The sequence below is a fragment of the Miscanthus floridulus genome, chromosome 1 (genome assembly GCF_019320115.1).
Source record: "Miscanthus floridulus cultivar M001 chromosome 1, ASM1932011v1, whole genome shotgun sequence".
NCBI lineage: Eukaryota > Viridiplantae > Streptophyta > Magnoliopsida > Poales > Poaceae > Miscanthus > Miscanthus floridulus.
In genome coordinates this window covers 23,536,254-23,553,114 of record NC_089580.1, presented here as the reverse complement: position 1 = coordinate 23,553,114, position 16,861 = coordinate 23,536,254, and the positions used below count along the sequence as shown (strand labels likewise).

The window sequence follows — 16,861 nt, the reverse complement described above, 5'->3', positions numbered from 1 at the left end:
GAAGCCTAATGTAGATACGTGATGCACAAAAACTTAAAGATTGGAGCTCTTTTTATATTTAATACGCTAAAACTATTCAAAATTCTAAATATGAAATAGTTGATGTGGTAGATCACATTTCGTAGCAAATACAGAGAAGGCAATGCAATAAACTATTTCAGGTCTTCACACTGCATGAGAAATATTCTAAAGTTTCAGTTTTCACACCGACGATCAACCATGAGTATTGATTTTTTTTTTTGTCTAGAGTCACACCGAGTGACCGAGACTAGAAATTGGAAGAAGTGAGAAAATGGCATTTACCTTACCCAGTTAATAAGGCAATCAAGCTAATCCTAAAGAGAACCGGCATGCTTCTGATAAATAAAAAGAAGGATCCTCACTGATCAAATTGGCGAGCATTGATGCGAACAACGATCCAATTACAAGGACAAAAGATGTGATTGATGCCAGATTTGTTGACAAACCAACAGGAATTTTTTCCTGTTCCGCAACTAATCAATTAAGTTAATGCTATACACACACATAGCTTGATCTGTAGTAGAAAGGACAGCTGAATAATTAAAACCGACCTTCTCGAAGAATCTGTTGATGATTTTCCCAAAACTCAGACCCTATGATATCAACATGCGTGGCTGTAACTTGCAATCTTGGCGTTTTTATGGGTTCCCCATAGTCATCAATCTTCACAGCTGTTTCTACCTATAGTTGTACGTAATATATTATAAGAAAGATGTTGTCTTACATGACTGATAACATTTGCAGCATCACCTTCTCTCGGTAAACACTACATCCTTTGCGGAACATAGCTGGTTCATCATCATAGTTTATCTAGAATTGTTGAGCAAGCAGCTCATTCTTGTCCTTTGCAAATGTTCCCTAGAAAAACTAAACTTGAATTAAAACATTTATACCATTGTGATAGAAAGGTCACCAACTCAAGAAAATTTGTACTACCTTCAAAGCTAGCTGAAGCTCTTGTTCACTTTTTCCAGACTTCACCAACATCCAGAAGGAGGTATTGTACTGATTATTTATATGACCTAAAAGGCACAAACAGAGAATATGCATATCAGTGAACTAATCGAATTATTGTTCGATTCTGACACGTACATAGATGGTTCTTTTCTTTTTAAATTGCAGTGAAGAGCCCAAACAAATTTATCTGACAAATCAAGATCCTAAAATCTCAAATAAAAGGCATCGTGCACACACACAATCATAGGAGCAAGCACAATAACTAAAATGACTGAGCTGCAGGTACAGTTAAGGATTTAGGTGTGGAAAGGCACAAAAATAATTGTTGAAAGTATTTGAAGGAGTGGTTGTCCTCACTTTTCATGAGGATATGATAGATTAGCAAACTTAGTTAGAGGTGCATGTATATCTGCAAATAAAGAAGGAAGAATTACATTACCAACATACAGCACATAGGAAGATATTTTGCTTTAAAAACTGTGAGTGGTGCATGAGGTCAAAGCTTGTGCATACTTTCTGAGTTCCTGCATGAAAGCATATATAGGTGGACTCAGTTTATATATTAAAAAAAAGGGAAAAAGAAGAGTGGTCAGTTATGATTATAGAGTGCACAGATAAGAGAGCAGACAACATTAGATAAGGAAACCAAATAGATAAATTGATGGGTAAAAATATAAAGAGGGTAGTGCTATACTAAATCTGTAAGGAAGGCGTGTGTATCAGCTGCAAAAAACTACAGTACTAACCAAATATGTAAGTTGCAGGGTAGGTTGCACATCAGGTATAGAAATTATAGAAGAAACTACTGAAATGACAAGAGTAGAGGATGGAACTCATTAATCTTTTTGCATTGGGAAATTTAAATACTGACAAGATAGATATAGCTTTAATTTTGAAGAGTAGACTATGTAGATATAGCACTAACTTTACGTGATCCTAGGTATGAATTCCATCATTTATTATAACAGGAAAGGTAACATGTAAGACATGAGTAATAATTCTTTACTGCTAATGAAATAGGCATGGGAGAAGTAATGACACAATAAAAATTAGACATAGCCTGGGCAGGCACTGAACGAGCTTCACATATAAGCAAGAACTGTCTAGTTTTTTTGTGCTTGTCGATATAGAATGGCTAATAGAACTAAATCGAGACATACATAGGTTATAACCTTGAACCAGCAGTGGATGATCAGCCTGACAAAAGAAGAGTTCCTCTTTCGTGTTTGTAGAGCGGTTGACACGGTAACCTGTAAATATTTTTTTGTATAGGCAGATAGAAAATGCTCCAGCAATTAAGGCCACATATCGGATGGGTTATAAGAGTACGTAAGGGCTGTAAGGCTTACCAATATTGATGGACAGACCTTGGTGGTACTTTATCTAGAAATATTTTAGAGAGAATGTAAGTAGCATTTGTTGGCCGACTATAGAACCCAAAAACACGAAAACAACTTTGCAACTGGGAGCAACACGTTGTAAGTAACGGCAGCAAGAATCCATCAAACTCAATCAGCTGACTTTAATTAGAAAACATGAAAGATGACCACCAGGAATCCGTCAAACCGTGTCAGATGACGTAATCAGAGGCATAAAAGTAAAAAAAATAAGTAACAAATGGCAAATTTTCATAGCCGGCTGAAGTAGGAAAAAAATAGCAAATGGCAAATGGTCAGAACATGAGACCATTAACGAATGTGGAATGCACGAGATGAATTGGCAAATGGGTAGGACATGAGACTATTAGCAAATAGGCTTAGATCATATAGAAAGTTGGCAGAGACTCTTAAAGGCCTCAGTAATGTCTCCATCATCATTTGTTCATGAGTCTGGAGCTTCAGGGCATGCTGATAGCTGGGTCATTCAAAAAAACTCCATAATCTAGGTAACAGGCCATGCCCAGTACCTCACAGGCAAATGAACATCATATCGTATCTCTGATCAATGGATACTGAATTTTCATCACAGGCATATAGTAGGCATGTGTTTCAGGTAACAAACAGTTGCGTGTGCTAGGAGGAGAACTTTGTAAAGAAGAAAACATTAGACCATAAGCAGATACAGGCCGGAGTGACGCAGGTAGCCCATCAATGTCTCGCCGCATGAGCAGGGCACTGAAATTCAAAACAAGGTACGTAAGGCTGATGAACTGATTTAAAAAATCGGCGATGCAAACTCATAGTTCTCTAATCGAAACTCTAAAAGGAAATCTACTTATGCTGACAGTCTGACATCAGTATTACTGACAGATATATGCAAATACATGATGTGAAGATATATAATCGCAAGTATTTGTACCAGGATAATTTGGAGACAAAAAACAGGTGAGGACAAAACATTTATCAGTACCAAATAAATAGCGGGGCTGTGGATGGCAGGCTAAAAGATCTATAGAAATTTTTATCAGTAACAAACAATAAGCAGGGTCATATGTTTTAATATTCCTGATCCATCAAACCATGACCCCATATTCCTTTTTGATAAACAAAGATCCGTCTGAAAAAGGTGAAACAAAGATGAGCACATGTATTTCCAATGAAAAATAGAAAACATTATGCTCTACGTTCAGGTTGAAAGAGGTGAAACAAAATTGAGAACATGCATTTTCCCAATGCAAAATAGAAAATATCATGATCTAGATGGCAAAGGCAAGGGTGTATATCGTCAGCTACTCTATATTTAAGATGCAACACAGGTACCTGATTAATTAAGATACAAGACAATCTATCTATAACGTAAAATATGAATAAAACTTTTTCCCGTGTGTCCTTACAGAGCACAATCATATCCTCAGGTACACAATATATGAGATGCAAGACTGGTAGCTGATTGATTAAGGCAGAAGACAATCATCTGAGAATAGTTTAGCAATTAATTTTATCTTGCAGTTGAACAGTATAACATGAGACATGGGATTAAGATCAAGTACAAAATGTAACAAAACATAAAGGGTGCTGGGGTTGGAGATGGAGCACACTTATCTGTGAAGCTGGAACGGCGTAGATGAACGGAAAACAGTTACAACGCAGGAACCCTAATGAAGCTAGGGTTTCATGGAGGAGCGAAGCACGCGTGCAGAGGATGGGGAAGAGGTAGGGTAGCCGCCGGGGCCCACCCCAGCAGGAGCGCCGGCCGCAGGGGGCGCGGCCGTGCGTCGCGTCCGCCGTCGCATCAGGAGGGAAGGGGAGAGAGAGAGGGGAGGGCTCACGCTGTATCCGGCTGCTCGCCGTAGATCCACCGCCTCCGTTGGCTGCGCGAGGTCGACGGCGTGCTCCGGCCTCAGATCGGCCACCGGGAGTGGCTCCGCGAGCGGCCGCTCCAGATCCACCACCGAGGTTGCCGACGTGACCTTCCCGTCGTCATGCACGGCCACCACGGAGGTTTCTCCACCGGCAGAGGGCTCCGACGCGTCACGGCGTCCGCTGGCTACCCGCGCGGCCGTGGGGACGACCGACGACGGAGGGGCGAAACCCTAGGCGGCGCGACCCGCCGCGTTGCGTCACGAGGAGGAAGCGGCATGGTGGAGGTGGTGGTGGAGGAGGAGTAGGAGGAGGAGGGAGGCTGCGGCCTCGTGGAGGGCGGGCCACCGACGAGGTCGTCCCGCGCCGTCGCGTGAGCCGCGCCGTGAGCCGGTAGCGAGGGAGGGAGAGAGAGACAGAGAGAGAGAGTGGAGAGAAGGAGGGCGACGTGGCCAACCTGGTTGGCGGCCAAACCTTCCCGGTTTGATGATAAGAGATATTTGCTCGTTGTATCGTGATTTATTGGATTTATTTATTTTTTTCGACACGTTTCTGATACGATCGAAGGCGTATCATGCACGTATACTGGATACGCTACCAACCCCACGTAAGCATGGTTTTAGAAGGGCACAACCTCAATTACTAAAATACCCTCTATAATTCAAATTATCAATTAATTACTTAGAAAATAGAAAAAGATGAAAGATGTGGGAGGTACCAAGTACTTCTCCTATCATTGTAAAAGATCTCAAAGATTTTTATGCAAATGTCTTTCTAAATAATAATTTAGAGAATGAGTTTTAGAAAGGCTGTTAGAGATACTCTAGACTAAATAGTTTGAAAGTTATTGAAGTTTGCAAGATTTGACTAGTTGTTGGCCTCAACGGCGTGTTCTTACGGGGAAGAGAAAATAATAGCAAGGCTATAATTGAGCACGTCCATGCAGTGCGACGATCTCGTGTTCCGGATACCACAGGTACCATTGTACATCACGAGTGCGTAGAATTATTTCCCCACACCAAGGGCCTCCGTGGTTCTATTCTGCCGCCTGCCTCCCTCCCATCCCTTTTGTTTTTTCTTTGAATCACTACCAAGGGCCATTGGATTCGATTTCAACGCCTGAGAATCTGAGATGCCACGGAAGTCACAGCGTCTAGCAAGTCACTGAATCTGGGTCCCAGGTACTAGTAGTAGACTAGTAGTACTCCTACTTACCTACCTCACCAACTCAATCATTCGACTAATGTCCGGTTCGCTTAGCTTATTTGACTTATAAACTATATTTTTTTAGCCAATAAATAATATTTTTTTCTCACACTAAATCAGTCAATAGTACTTTCAGTCATGGCTTATCAGCTAAATAAACCCAAACAAACAGGGCGTTTGGGTAGCGCTACAGGTAAATACAAGACATATTTCACGTTTGAGTAGCGTTACAGGTAAATGGTTCAATACCTATTTTTGGTCTTCTTCAATAACAGGACCCAAAGAAGAACCTTTTCTGCAAATGAGTATTCAGGAGAGAGAATACTCATATTTGGGTTGTGAGTCTGCTGCAACACAAAACGCGTCTCGTATATAGGTAATCTGTTGGAGACCGAAACAGTACCATCCAATACCTATTTTGGGTTTGGGTACCCATATAGGTAAGCCGTTGGAGATAGTCTAACTCTCTAGAAAATAGCTGTACTAAGACTGTCTCCAACAATGATAACCTAAACACAACACCCATTCTCTGGTTTGGGTCATGCACAAGTAAAAGGGTCCGCACCCAAAATTTAGCTTCTCCAGCAGCCAACGCAAATCAGCCATCTTCTTCCTTGGTCTCTCCGCCGCCCACCCATCTCCTTCCCCTTCTGCTCGTCGCCATGGCGTTGGCCAACGCCCCTGTCGCCATGCGCGAGCAGCTCACAACGGTGCTACCATCATCTACCTCAGCCACCTCCTCCTCCCTCCTATCCCCGCGTCGCCTCCACCGATCCACTCACTGCTTGCCCGCAGCTCACCTAGGCGCGGCATTGCGTCACCACACCACCCCCTCCCTTCCGCAGCAGCCATGGCCAAGCAGCCGCCGCCCACCTCCACCTCCACCTCGGCCTCCGACCCCCCACCGCTACCCACCACCACCACCACCGGGGACCTCGGCCTCCTGGGCTCGCTCTCCTCCTCCGCGCACTCCCTCCTCGCCGCGGCAGGCCACTCCTCGGGCACCACGCTGGTGGCCGCCTTCTTCGTGCTCGCGCTCTTCATGTACGGCGAGGACGTCCGCACCATCGCCGAGCTCTCCATCGACGACTACCTCTACCCGGACGTCGACCTCTACAACGTGCAGCCGCGTCCTTCACCGCCGCCAAGTTCCTGGCGCCGGTGGTCGCGAGATCCGGCGACGAGAGGGCGCCCCCGCTCCTCGCTGGCGCCTCGTCCTCCTCCTTCGCTAGGACCCTGCGCCGCGGCGGGGCGCACCACCCGCGCCTGCGCACCGCGCTCGCCTTCTCTCCCCTTTCGGTCAGCTGCAGGTGGATCCAGTCGATTGGGCGTGGCGGCGCTCCTTTCCCGGCGGATCCGAACTCGACGTCCGCGCAGATAGCCCCCACGCGCGGTGGCGTCCTCTCCCCACCGGTGCCAGAGATTTGGGTTCGAGGAGAGAGGCGACGCTTACTTGGGTCGTGCATCGCGTCCCATCCAAAAAGGTCCCTCGTTTGCGTCGTCTGTTGGACCGTGTTTTCCACCGATAAAGCAACATGGAGTAGGCATTTTAGGCATGCCGTGATGCATGAGTTGTTGGAGACGGTCTGATGGTGCAGTTTTCGATTAATTAATTAATTAATGCATGTACGCAGCGAGTTCACTATATTATTATTAATTAATGTCATTATTTTTTGTCGAAAGCTAAAGCTAATTAATGCACGTACGCAACACGCGCACCACGAGTAATATTATCAATTACTGTCATTGTTTTTGTCGAAATATAAAAAACATCCTAAGTTTGACTAAATATATTGAAAAATATTGATATTTATAGCATCAAAAGTATACCATGAATGTATATATTTCATGATGAATCTATTATATAAATTTGAATTTATAACAATCAATACTCTTCTAAGAGATTTGATAAACATATAATTATCTGATTTAAGATAAAGCTAGAATAATATATCTTTTCGGGCAGAGAGTAGCTTGTGCTTCAAATGGAAAAGAGGGAAAAGAAAAGTTAAACTAAGGTCGAAGATGTGCTGTTTTTTCTATTAAATTGGGTCAAGATGTGATGTCAGTAGCAGAGCCAGAAATTTTTAGGAGCCCTAACGATTTTCACTATGTTGAAATATTTACCTAAAAAATATTTTTTTGCGACAAGTACCTAAAAAATATAGTGCTTCTCTTGATACGGATTTAAAATTTTTCTTTGCACTTGGCCAACGAGCCCGGGTGACCACCTGAGATCGCAAGGCGATGGCCGCCTACGTGTGATGTCTTGAACGAATTGAGTGTAACTCGGTTTGATTTTTTATGATAGCCAATTCATCTAGACATCTAGGTTTAGGTTCTTGATTTGACGTGAGTGCTCGTATCTTTTTTTTTGAATTTTTTTTAGAATTTAACGTCATGACATGCTCTTCAACAGCAAGACATTTATAATAAGTTTGTTAATCTTGAGATTTATCCGTTTAGTATTTTAGATATATGATCGAGACGTGATTCCTCGATGATCCTATCGTCCTTGTATCCCATTTTAAAATAAAATAGAAAAAAACGAGATGAGGTCGATCACCGGGCACCTCCAGTGTACTGCAAAAGCGAACCGAGGGAGAAGCAAAGGGAAGGCTACACGGTTCGACTGCTCGTTGTCACAAGTAAAATCGAACCCAACTCAAGCGTCGAACCGTGCCGTGGCTGTCCAATAAAAAAATCTTTGTATAGGACAGATCATCGATGGTATTGACTGTGAAACCTCATCAGCCAGGGTCACTTCCAATTATTTATTTATTGTTTCTTTGGAGCAACCACCGACGAGACACTGCAACTCTCCCAAACCGACCTCTACCCATCCGAACCGTGTCAGTTCAGTTCGATTTAGTGCTTGTTTAGTTTCTAAAAACTTTTCTAAAAAGTGTTACAGTAGCTATTATATTAAATCTTATGATACATGTATGAGTATTAAATATAGATAAAAAAATTAATTGTACAGTTTAATTAAAAATTATGAGACGAATATTTTAAGTCTAATTAGTCTATGATTAAACACTAATTATCAAATAAAAATAAAAATACTACGATAGCCAAATTCACAAAATTCGTGAACTAATCACAGCCTTAACACTGGAGCTGCTCAGCAGTGATCAAAATCAACAGAGTCCCACGGAGCTCGACATGTAGCGACTCTACCACGCATTCTCCATTCATCGCACCTCCAAACACGATCCCAAGCATGGCCTTCAAGCCTACACTTCCGATGCATGCGGGAGGCGGCCGCCGCCATCTCTCCCTGCTGCTGCGTCTCGCCGCTGCCTGCTACCTCCTCCTCCTGCCGCTGTCCCGCGCATCGTCGTCGTCGTCGTCGGTGGTGACGCACCTGCCGGGATTCCACGGCCCTCTGCCCTTCTACCTGGAGACCGGATACGTGGGCGTGGACGACGACACCAGGACGGAGCTCTTCTACTACTTCGTGGAGTCGGAGCGGAGCCCGCGCACGGACCCCGTCCTACTGTGGCTCACCGGCGGGCCACGCTGCACTGTTTTCAGCGGCCTCGCCTTTGAAGTAGGTTAGTTCCATCCATAGCGATCTTCTGGCCGTTAAATTAAATGCTATAACGCCTCATGTGAATATGTCGAGCTGTCGGCTAATGGTTTTTGGGCTTGATAAGCCGGTTGATGTTGTTTTCTTCCTACTACTAGGTAGTTTTTCATGTTGTATATGTAGATGTTAAAAAGGCTTAAGAATATATATCCAATTGTGTCATCTTCTTGCACAGGTCCTATAAAATTTGTGTTGGCACCTTATACGCCTCACCAAAGCAATCTGCCGCAGTTGGTCTACAACCCATATTCATGGACACAGGTAATGTACATCAATTCATAGTCCTGAAAAAACTCTCTTCCTAAAGCCTCATTTCAATTCAGTTTGCGCCTTGTTGACGGTTTCAGATGGCAAGTATTCTCTTCGTGGATTCCCCTGTTGGCTCTGGTTTCTCGTATGCACGGGATCCCAAAGGCTACGATGTAGGCGACTACTCATCGTCTTTGCAAATCGTCACATTCCTGAAGCAGGTGAAAATAAGCATAGTTGGTCTCTTACAGCCCTGATGATGAAGTGTTTCGATGGAAGAACCGTGTACCTCAATTACTTGCCAACTTCTGTACGGTTATTATGTAGTGGTTCATCGATCATCCGCAGTATCTTTCGAATACTTTCTACATTGGTGGGGATTCGTATGCTGGAAAGGTGGTTCCACTTATTGCGCAGTATATTTCAGAAGGTAAACTCTACTGAATGCTCCACGTACCTCAAGTCCTCAAGATACACGAAAAAGCGCAAATAATTTCACAATTTAACTGGCATCCTGCTACCCAATCATATTCTAATTTTCAGTAAACATGATTGGTATGCTACCCTTTTCTTTATTCATTTTCGAATACCATTCTGAAATTTTGTTCAAAGGAAACTCCTCTTTTAGAAATATATAAAAAGATCTGCTTTCCCTTACAAATCATAGAGCTGACTCTTGAATTTTATTACACTATGCTTCAGGAATTGAGGAAAGGCAGCAGCCTCGCATCAATCTCAAGGCATGTTTTTTTCTCTGGCCTTCAAACAATTTAAATGGAGAAAAAGAAAAAAGGAGTAAAAATAGTGTGAGATCATGTGTCTAGTTCTTTGTTGTGCTTATACAATTATTTACAATTTCACAGGGCTATCTAGTTGGCAATCCTGTAACAGACTCTAGGTTTGATGAAAACTTCGTGATTCCAGCTTCTCATGGCTTTGGAATCATATCTGATCAGCTATACGAGGTACGTAATTCCACATCCACACATGTTGACCAAGTCCAACGTAATCTTTGTGTAGAATGTTTCCATTTTCCTTTTACAAAGGCTGCAGTGGAGCATTGCAAAGGAGATTATGTAAACCCTGCAAACAAATTGTGTGCTGAGGTGCTGCTCACTATTAACAATGTAAGAAAGATACATGTGCTCTGACCTGTTTTTATTTCTTTTCATCATGTAATGTAACCAATGCCGCCTTCTAATTTCACTGCAGCTCCTTTCTGAAATCCCAAAAGCACATATCCTGTACGATGTATGTCCTGTAGCCGCGCCAAAACCCAAATATAATGGTGATTCAAGAAGGGTTCTATCAGAAGAATCTATACAGCTAAATGAGCCGCCGGATCGTCCTAAACTTCATTGTTTTGTAAGTTGGTCTCTACAACTGCATGTGCTCTGATGATGTGATGTGACCCTCTCCGTTCTTCTAGCAAGAATTCATCTGAAATTGCAGACATATGGTTACTACCTGGCTTACTATTGGATGAACAACGATACTACCAGGGATGCTCTTGGGATCAAGGAGGTATTTCTTTTCTTTTCTTTGAAACGGAAGGAGGTACTTCTTTTCAGATTGTACTCCTGAATATGTTCTTGTCATAAAACTGCTTCTGCTAAGCAGACTCTAAAGTCAAGTATTATAATATATCTTAATTTTTGAAACTGGGCCTGTAGTTAATGATTCTCTAGGACGCATAATCGGACATTTTTTGTACTAATGGCTTTAATAATGATGCAAATATTTACGTCAAAAAAATAATGATGCAAATATGACGATCTTGAAAAGGGGACAGTTGGCGAATGGATAAGGTGCATCAAAGGGCTTCCTTACGCAAATGACCTCCCAAGCAGCATCAAGTACCATTTAAACCTCACGACCAGAGGTTACCGTGCGCTTGTGTACAGGTGAGCATCCAAGAATTCAGAACAGTTCTTTCTAGCTGAGCCTCAGCCTGGGCGTGAACCTTCTTCCATGTCATGCCATCGCGATCTTTGTGGGTGCAGTGGAGACCATGACCTTATGGTACCGTTCCTCAGCACGCAAGCGTGGATAAGATCACTGAATTTCTCCATAGTTGATGACTGGAGAGCATGGCACCTCAAGGGCCAGGCTGCTGGGTTAGTTCACCTGCTGAATATACAAATGTTTGCCAAATAAAAACTGTATTACAATCCAATCGTCTGGAATCCGCTCTCTGACAGGGACATCACTTGCTTTTTTTTCCTTTAATTATCCTGTTCAGGTTTACGATAACATACGCCAACAATTTGACCTTTGCGACAGTGAAGGTAGCTATGTCCCTAATCCCTATCAGATTTTTTTTGTCGATAGCTCACGCACGTTTTCACGATTGGATCAGGTAATCAGACGTACCCTAAGTAACCTAATGCGTTGTTGCTTGCGCAGGGTGGCGGTCATACTACTCCAGAATACCAGCCTGAAGAAAGTTTCGCGATGGCTCAAAGGTGGCTGGACGGTGAGCCTCTCTGACACATCTGTTTTGCCCTCAACTCCCAAGTACCCAACGATGGTCAGTGCTACGCAATCTCAACAGCATTGTTTTATCTGGCAAATCCTCCTGTGTACTGAACTTCACCCAAATTGGTGTGTATGATTCTTAGACTCGTTTTCTTATTATTGTAACGAAACGTATGTCTCCTACGCTTTCAAGAGAAAAAAATCATTCTGTATGTTTGCCTCTCTACTCGTCCGTTAGTTAGGCTGAATTCACAATGTGGACGACTGCAGTCAGAATCTCAGAACCATCTACAGTGATTGTTCACTAACTATTGGCATTGGATATAAGCTCGCATAAGCCATAAGCAATGGGTAAGCAAGTAAATAAAGAGGAATAAACTATCAGATCCTATGTTGTACATAAGACGCTTCATCACATATCATTTTCATGCAGTGCCTCCGATGGTATTGAGGCCTCTAAGCAGAAGAATAGCATGGTCCTAAACAAGTACTAGTAGCAAAGAGAAAAAAACTCGCATGTCAGCATGTGGAATGGAGACAAATAATCCTCCAAATATCTGCATTATAAACCGAGACAGAAGATAAAAGGATATATTGCAGATAACTATCATAGAGGTTCAGCCGTTCAGGACATAAGAACCCTACTGAATGCAACAGAGAATTCAGTTAACTATCATAGAGGTTCAGGACATAAGAACCCTACTGAATGCAACGGAGAATTCAGTGGAGCTAACTCTACTGCTTTATACATACTAGCACGACATTCTCGTCACATTCATGAATAGTACCAAACTACTTAAGCCTGGAATAAACAACTTCGAAGATCACCACCCTGCTACTGGTAGCTACACCACAAACCTACAGTTTGCGACGCTTTAGCATTGTTGTCTTCATTGTGATATGATGGTGTCATCAAATCATCCAACATTAGGCTGTCCAAAATATTTCCAGATTATCCTGTAGAGAACATAGCAGGCTTAAGCAACTTGTGGATAATAGTCAAATAAGCAATCTGTTAGTTATTAAAAAGTAACAAGGTTTACTTCAGTGCTTGTTTAGTTCCCAAAAAGTTTCTCAAAAAGTGCCACAGTAGCCATCACATCGAATCTTGCGATACGTGCATGGAGCATTAAATGTAGACGAAAAAAAACTAATTGCACAGTTTGGTTGGAAATCGCGAGACGAACGTTTTGAGCCTAATTAGTACATGATTGAACACTAATTGCCAAATAAAAACGAAAGTGCTACAGTAGCCAAATTTCCAAATTTCGCGAACTAAACACGCACTCAGTTGGGCAGGATTACTGAAAGAAAACTTTGAAGTAACAGATTTATCTTAATTTCATAAGCGATTGACGAAACTGTGCAAAAAAATTAACAAAATTTCAAGCACCCTTATTGAATCATTCAGAGAATCAAAGGTGGCAAAACAGTGGACAATATCCTAAAAGAATTCGCCAAATTCTTGTACACAAATGGTTCTTGTTAATTAGATATTCATGGTAGCAAAGGGTCAGACAAGCTAATATTGCAGGTGAACTGTGCACCATGACTTTCATGAAATCACAGCACACAGGACCATAAAATTTGTCAGTAACACAAAGGCATAGTTCAAGTATGTGGTATAATAAGAAAAAGAAAACTAAGCATGTACAAAAAAAAAAGGTCCCTGAAGAACTATACCCTGCTTGGCAGGGCTTATTTCTTAGCTTTTCACAGACAAAGCAGAAGCTGTGACAAACAACATGATTCTGCAGCAGCTTATCAATAACCAGACTAGGAATTAACTGAATAATCAAAATACACTTTTCACCAGCTTCTCATAAAAGAAAATTCTGCACAATTACAAGTCGTGCCAAACAAGGCCTATACTACAGTACATCTCTCTTTACATAACTAAGCATCAAAATTACCAACTACCCCTTGCCACTGGCAAACAAGTTGTTTGCTACAAGAAAATTTCTAATTATAATCAGCATTCACAATAGGACAAAAACTTGAAAGATTTAACCACAAGATTTCAACATTTCTCACAAGAATATTTCATTGCAGTATAGCAAAGTTCATGCTTAACAAATATATTAGGGGCACTTGCAAAAATTGCAATTGATTCTTGAAAAAACATGAACAGAAGTAATAATAGGACATTGTTTCAAAAAAAAGTAATAATAGGACAATGTTTCAGTTATAGCTGAATGTACCATGGAATCTCAAGGAGCAGGACTCTTGTTGAGCTTGAGCGATTTAACATGTTCACAAAACCGCCGATGTTTCTCTTGCACTTCAGCTATCGCCTTTTCAGCAGCCTCTGCATTCTTTGCTAGAAGGTATTTCTCAATCTGAACAAACCACTCCCCCAATGTCATATTCTCCAATCTGTGTCTTCCTTTGCTCTCCCCCACATGGCCTCTCTCACCACTGGTACCAGTAGCTTCCCTCTTGTCATTCTTTGACCCAGGTGACACTTTTTCCCTCAATTCCTGATCTAATTCAGTTTCCCCTCCCTTGCTCAAATTCTTCACCTCCTCTTCTTCCACACCACCATTGTCAGCAGGAGCATGCTGAGCATTGACCCTCCCCTCTATTGCCCTCTCTGTCAATGTCGCATCCTCCTCCACATCCACCATCTTCTCATCCTCCACGGATGCCTTTGAGTTTCCATCCAACTTGTCATCCTCTTCAGAACAATCATTCACAGCCAACACCCTCAATGGACTCCCCACTCGTTCTCTGCCATCAGCCATATCCTTTTCTTCTTGCTCATTTTCATCGTTCTCAACAATTGCATCCTCAGCCTGCTTCTTTGTACTTGCCCTCGTAGCCCTTCCGCGGCCTCGGCCTCGGCCTCCTCTGCCCCTCTTTGCTCGTCCTCTCCCAGCCGCCGGCACCACCTCACCCTTGCCCTCGGCAGCTGTCCCTTCCTGATCTCTGGCCACAGCTACGTCACCCTCCTCTTCCTCCTCCTCGGGAGTAACACCCGTACCATTCCTTGCGCTTGCCCTTGGAACCCGTCCTCGCCCCCTTCCGGTCCTCACCACTTCCCCCTCGTCGTTTTCGCACCCCAACACCTCACCTCTTCTTGCAGCAGCTCTCGCTGACCTAGTGTTTTGCGGGTGTGGCGGAAGGACGAACGTCACTGCAGCCTTCCTTGACCTGCCACGGCTCGGTATTGCCGCTTCCTCCTCTTCATCTTCCGCTTCCGTCTCCACTCCAGCGGGCTCAACGGCCTTCTTCAGCCCGCCTCGGCGAGACGGGAGTGCGGCTTCCTCCTCCACTTCATTCCCAGCTTCGGGGGCTTCCGCCGCACCGGCCTTCTTCCGCCCGCCTCGGCGCGTCGGGAGTGCAGCTTCCTCCTCCACTTCATTCCCAGCTTCGAAGGCTTCCGCCGCACCAGCCTTCTTCCGCCCGCCTCGGCGAGTCGGGAGTGCAGCTTCCTCCTCCACTTCATTCCCAGCTTCAGGGGCTTCCGCCGCACCGGCCTTCCTCCGTCCGGCCCTGCGAGAAACCGCGGGGCCCTGTTCCTCCGCCTCCGCCGCCGCCGCCGCCGCCAAGTTGCGCGCGGAACGCCTAGTCGCGGCGGGGCCCGGTCCCGGGCCTGCATCGGTCGATATCGAGACGGCGAGCACGGTGGTCTCCCCGATCTTGATGAGGTCCCCGTCGGAGAGCGGAGCGGGGATAGTGGCCACGAGAGGCGTAACGTTGAGGAGGGTGCCGTTGGAGGAGCCTAGATCGGTGACGGCCCACCGGGCCGCAGGCGGCGGGAGGAACTCGACGGAGAGATGCCTCTGCGACGCGCCCGCGTCGCCCACGGAGAGGTGGTTGCCCTTGGCAACGCGGCCGACACGGAGCGGCGCGGCGCCGGCGCGGCGCTGCAGGGTCTTCCCCTCGCAGGGGCCCTTCTTCACTAGGAGCGTGAGCACAGGCGGCGGATCCGCCATCGAGGGGGCTCGGGGGTCGGAGCTCGGTGAAGAGGGAAGCGAAAAGGATTTCAAATTTTTGGGCAGAGTTGGGGGGGAGACTGCCGGCCGCATCTGTGGAGTCGGGGGCTCGGGGTAGTCTTCTTGTACGTCTCGCGTCCGCGCGGTACGGCCGTGCGGCAGCCGAACCGCTTCGATTTTTTTTGTTATCGGCCGAGCCGAGAGCCTGGGTGTAAATAAATAATATGAATGTTGGTTATAAAAAAAAATATGAATGTTTATTGACTGAATATCTGATTAAAGGAATTTAAATTCACAACCTTTATATTTTATCTAAACACATTTGACATTATTTATAGTCAAATTCGTTCAAAAAAAAATACTAAAGTACTTATGTTCGTAAGAAAAAAAGTCTACTTTGCCTCCCTAAATTATCACAAAAGTCAGTTTTTCTTCTTGAACTAGAAAAATCAGACATAACTCCTCCGCATCTTTTCAAACCGGACATATGACCTCTCTGTCTGTTTCTCTAGGTGGTTTTCTCTTTTTCTTTTATATTTATTTCTGCCAAATCTTTGAAAATCATAGTAAATTATAGAAAAATTATAAAATAGAAAATATAATTTTTTGGACTCCACATGAGTAGATCAACATAGTAAACATATGATATGGTATGTTTTAGTATAAATTTTTTTTTTCTCTAGCTTTAGATCTATGCTTTTCTATGATTAATTCATAGTTGTAGTTTTTGTGGTCCTATTGTGGTGAAATTTTTATGGCGAACTAATCATTGTATATTTGAGATGAAGTAAAAAATTTCATACTCGTTGGATCATGTATGACTGAGTTATAGATTTATTCAGGTTTATGCTTATTAACTAGTTAAAAGTGTGTAAACATAGAAAATGTGTTCTCTATGTAATATTACTATTGTTATATCGTATGAACACTTAACATAATCATGTCGTTATCGAATAAATTACATAGAGAACATACATTTTCTATTTTTACACACTTTCAATTGTTTTAAACTATTTAATAAACATAAACCTGAATAAGTCTATAACTCAGTCATGCATGTTCCAATGAGCATGAAATTTTTACTACATCTCAAGCATATAATGGTTAGTCCACCATAAAAATTTCACCACGAATAGGACCATAGAAACTGCAACTATGAATTAATCACAGAAAAGCATATA

At 43.4% G+C, this 16,861-nt stretch overlaps 2 protein-coding genes across 3 annotated transcripts; one reads left to right on the top strand and one right to left on the bottom strand.

Annotated features, from left to right (window-relative positions):
* The first annotated feature begins 8,577 nt into the window (after positions 1 to 8,577).
* Positions 8,578 to 11,999, top strand: LOC136476160 (serine carboxypeptidase-like 2). Of its 2 annotated transcripts, XM_066473897.1 has the most exons (13): positions 8,578 to 8,980; positions 9,191 to 9,276; positions 9,363 to 9,485; positions 9,592 to 9,694; positions 9,967 to 10,004; positions 10,128 to 10,229; positions 10,311 to 10,391; positions 10,477 to 10,629; positions 10,717 to 10,788; positions 11,050 to 11,168; positions 11,268 to 11,381; positions 11,507 to 11,552; positions 11,671 to 11,999. In XM_066473897.1, exons 1-13 carry the CDS (start codon positions 8,647 to 8,649, stop codon positions 11,752 to 11,754), a joined length of 1,455 nt encoding a protein of 484 aa, XP_066329994.1. In that variant the 5' UTR covers positions 8,578 to 8,646; the 3' UTR covers positions 11,755 to 11,999. The 2 variants fall into 2 exon arrangements, with proteins under 2 accessions (XP_066329994.1, XP_066329986.1); XM_066473889.1 differs by having other exon boundaries at positions 10,128 to 10,391.
* Positions 12,000 to 12,411: 412 nt separating this feature from the next.
* On the bottom strand, positions 12,412 to 15,759 carry LOC136476153 (uncharacterized). Its single transcript, XM_066473877.1, has 2 exons — positions 13,944 to 15,759; positions 12,412 to 12,699 (listed from the first exon to the last, which is right to left on the bottom strand). The coding sequence occupies exon 1, from the start codon at positions 15,678 to 15,680 to the stop codon at positions 13,953 to 13,955; it is 1,728 nt and encodes a 575-aa protein (XP_066329974.1). The 5' UTR covers positions 15,681 to 15,759; the 3' UTR covers positions 12,412 to 12,699; positions 13,944 to 13,952.
* Positions 15,760 to 16,861: the final 1,102 nt, after the last annotated feature.